General features: G+C 31.3%; 2 protein-coding genes across 2 annotated transcripts in view; one reads left to right on the forward strand and one right to left on the reverse strand.

The window, feature by feature from the left end:
• LOTGIDRAFT_165360 (hypothetical protein) overlaps positions 1-105 on the forward strand; it is a gene marked incomplete at both ends in the record, with an annotated part of 1,156 nt that extends 1,051 nt beyond the window's left edge. The window contains one exon of the mRNA XM_009062379.1: positions 86-105. Within this exon, the coding sequence (XP_009060627.1) occupies positions 86-105 (20 nt within the window). The remainder of the gene's footprint in view (positions 1-85) is intronic.
• An 841-nt stretch (positions 106-946) lies between these two features.
• The window catches only part of LOTGIDRAFT_165361 (hypothetical protein), a gene marked incomplete at both ends in the record, with an annotated part of 1,978 nt that continues 1,370 nt past the window's right edge, over positions 947-1,554 (reverse strand). Inside the window, one exon of the mRNA XM_009062380.1 lies at positions 947-1,320. Coding sequence (XP_009060628.1) covers positions 947-1,320 — 374 coding nt within the window. The remainder of the gene's footprint in view (positions 1,321-1,554) is intronic.

Below are 1,554 nucleotides of genomic sequence, written 5' to 3' on the forward strand. Positions count from 1 at the left end.
GATGCCACCATATCATCGAATTCGTCTATTTCTTGTATGATTGGTGGATAATCTTCTGCATAATCATCTGATTCCTCTTCCTCAGGAATAACTTTTGTTATATAAAAATCAACTTCTTTCAATCTTCTTGTTTCGGGTCCTGACTTTCTGATCGCATGTAGAAATTTTGAGTATGCTACTAAATCCTTGTAATCGGCAATATCAACATCCTCGCCATTCATTAAATCTATTAACCCTCTCGTTAATGTAAATATAAAGTCTTTTGTGTCGATTTTGAATTGTGGTGAATTTCCACTAAATATTATTCTAAATCCATTAAACAATAAACCTTGATTATCAACGATTGGTGAAATGCTCTTTGGTAAATCTGGGTCAGGGTTTGAAAAAAGACGTTTTATATCATCTAATGTCCTAATTATAATACCATTATATTCAATCGGTTTGGGTTCTATATGAAGTGTGGGTTCTAAAGCTAATTTCTTTTTAATATCCACTTGAGATTTTAATATGGGTTGAAATAGAGTCTGTAGATTTTCCGTTAATCCGAGTTGTTGTAATCTGTTATTTTCAACTTGGGTCTTTATTTTATTCTTAGCTTAGATATATTCTCTATTTCTTTTTAAAAAATTATTCCAATCCGTCATTTTTTAAAAAAATAAAATTAACATATATCGATCATAACTCTTTCTCCCGCAGGTTTTCTAGTATTTACAAATACATATCCATGATCATCTGGGTTTCTCCATTGAGCTTTACAAACCTTTTTAAATGTATCTCTGTCCATTCCGTGATTTATAGACTGAATGATTTGAGATAAATCTTTATCGTTTAATTCAAATAATAAAAAACAATTTGCATTTTTTCTAATGAACATAGAATCCATCCCATAAAAAGATTGGGATTGGTATATGCAGTGACAGTTGTGATGTCTTCCTTTGGTGAAGAATTATTGTTGAACAGTTTGATTTCTTTGCGCTACGCAGTCGTCAAACAATATTAAGTTCTTTCGATTGCTATCAATATTAGACAAGTCTAGATCATGAACATTTTTCGTAAGAAAAACTTTTATATCCGTTGGATTGAAAGATGGATTCTTTGATTTAATGAAGTTTTCTATGATATCTTTTATTTCCACTTCTTCTTCGTTTTCCTCGTAATATTGAAATATGTCTTGAACGTCTTTCTTTGGTAAATATTCCAAAGCTTTGAGGAATTGATAATACGATTGCTCTGGTGTTGTTGTGTAGATATACAGAGAATCGAAATCTAAAAGGTTTGGTGTTGTCAACATGTTAAAAGTGAGATGAGTTTTCCCAGAACCTGAACTACCGCATATACACATGAGCATTGGGTTTATTAGGAAATATTTCTGAATGATTAAATTTTTTGCCCATTTTTATTTATTACATTTTCGTACCAAAAATCACCCCGTTGCCTTTATACTTTGAAAGGAAGATTCCCTCGCCCGAATGTATGTTTTTAAAAAATATGGCGTTGCCCATGTGTTTGACCTTCATTTCTCCGGTGTCGATTTTATCTATTAATTTGCTTAAT

The sequence above is a fragment of the Lottia gigantea genome, assembly GCF_000327385.1.
Source record: "Lottia gigantea unplaced genomic scaffold LOTGIsca_51, whole genome shotgun sequence".
In the NCBI taxonomy this organism is placed as follows: Eukaryota; Metazoa; Mollusca; class Gastropoda; family Lottiidae; genus Lottia; species Lottia gigantea.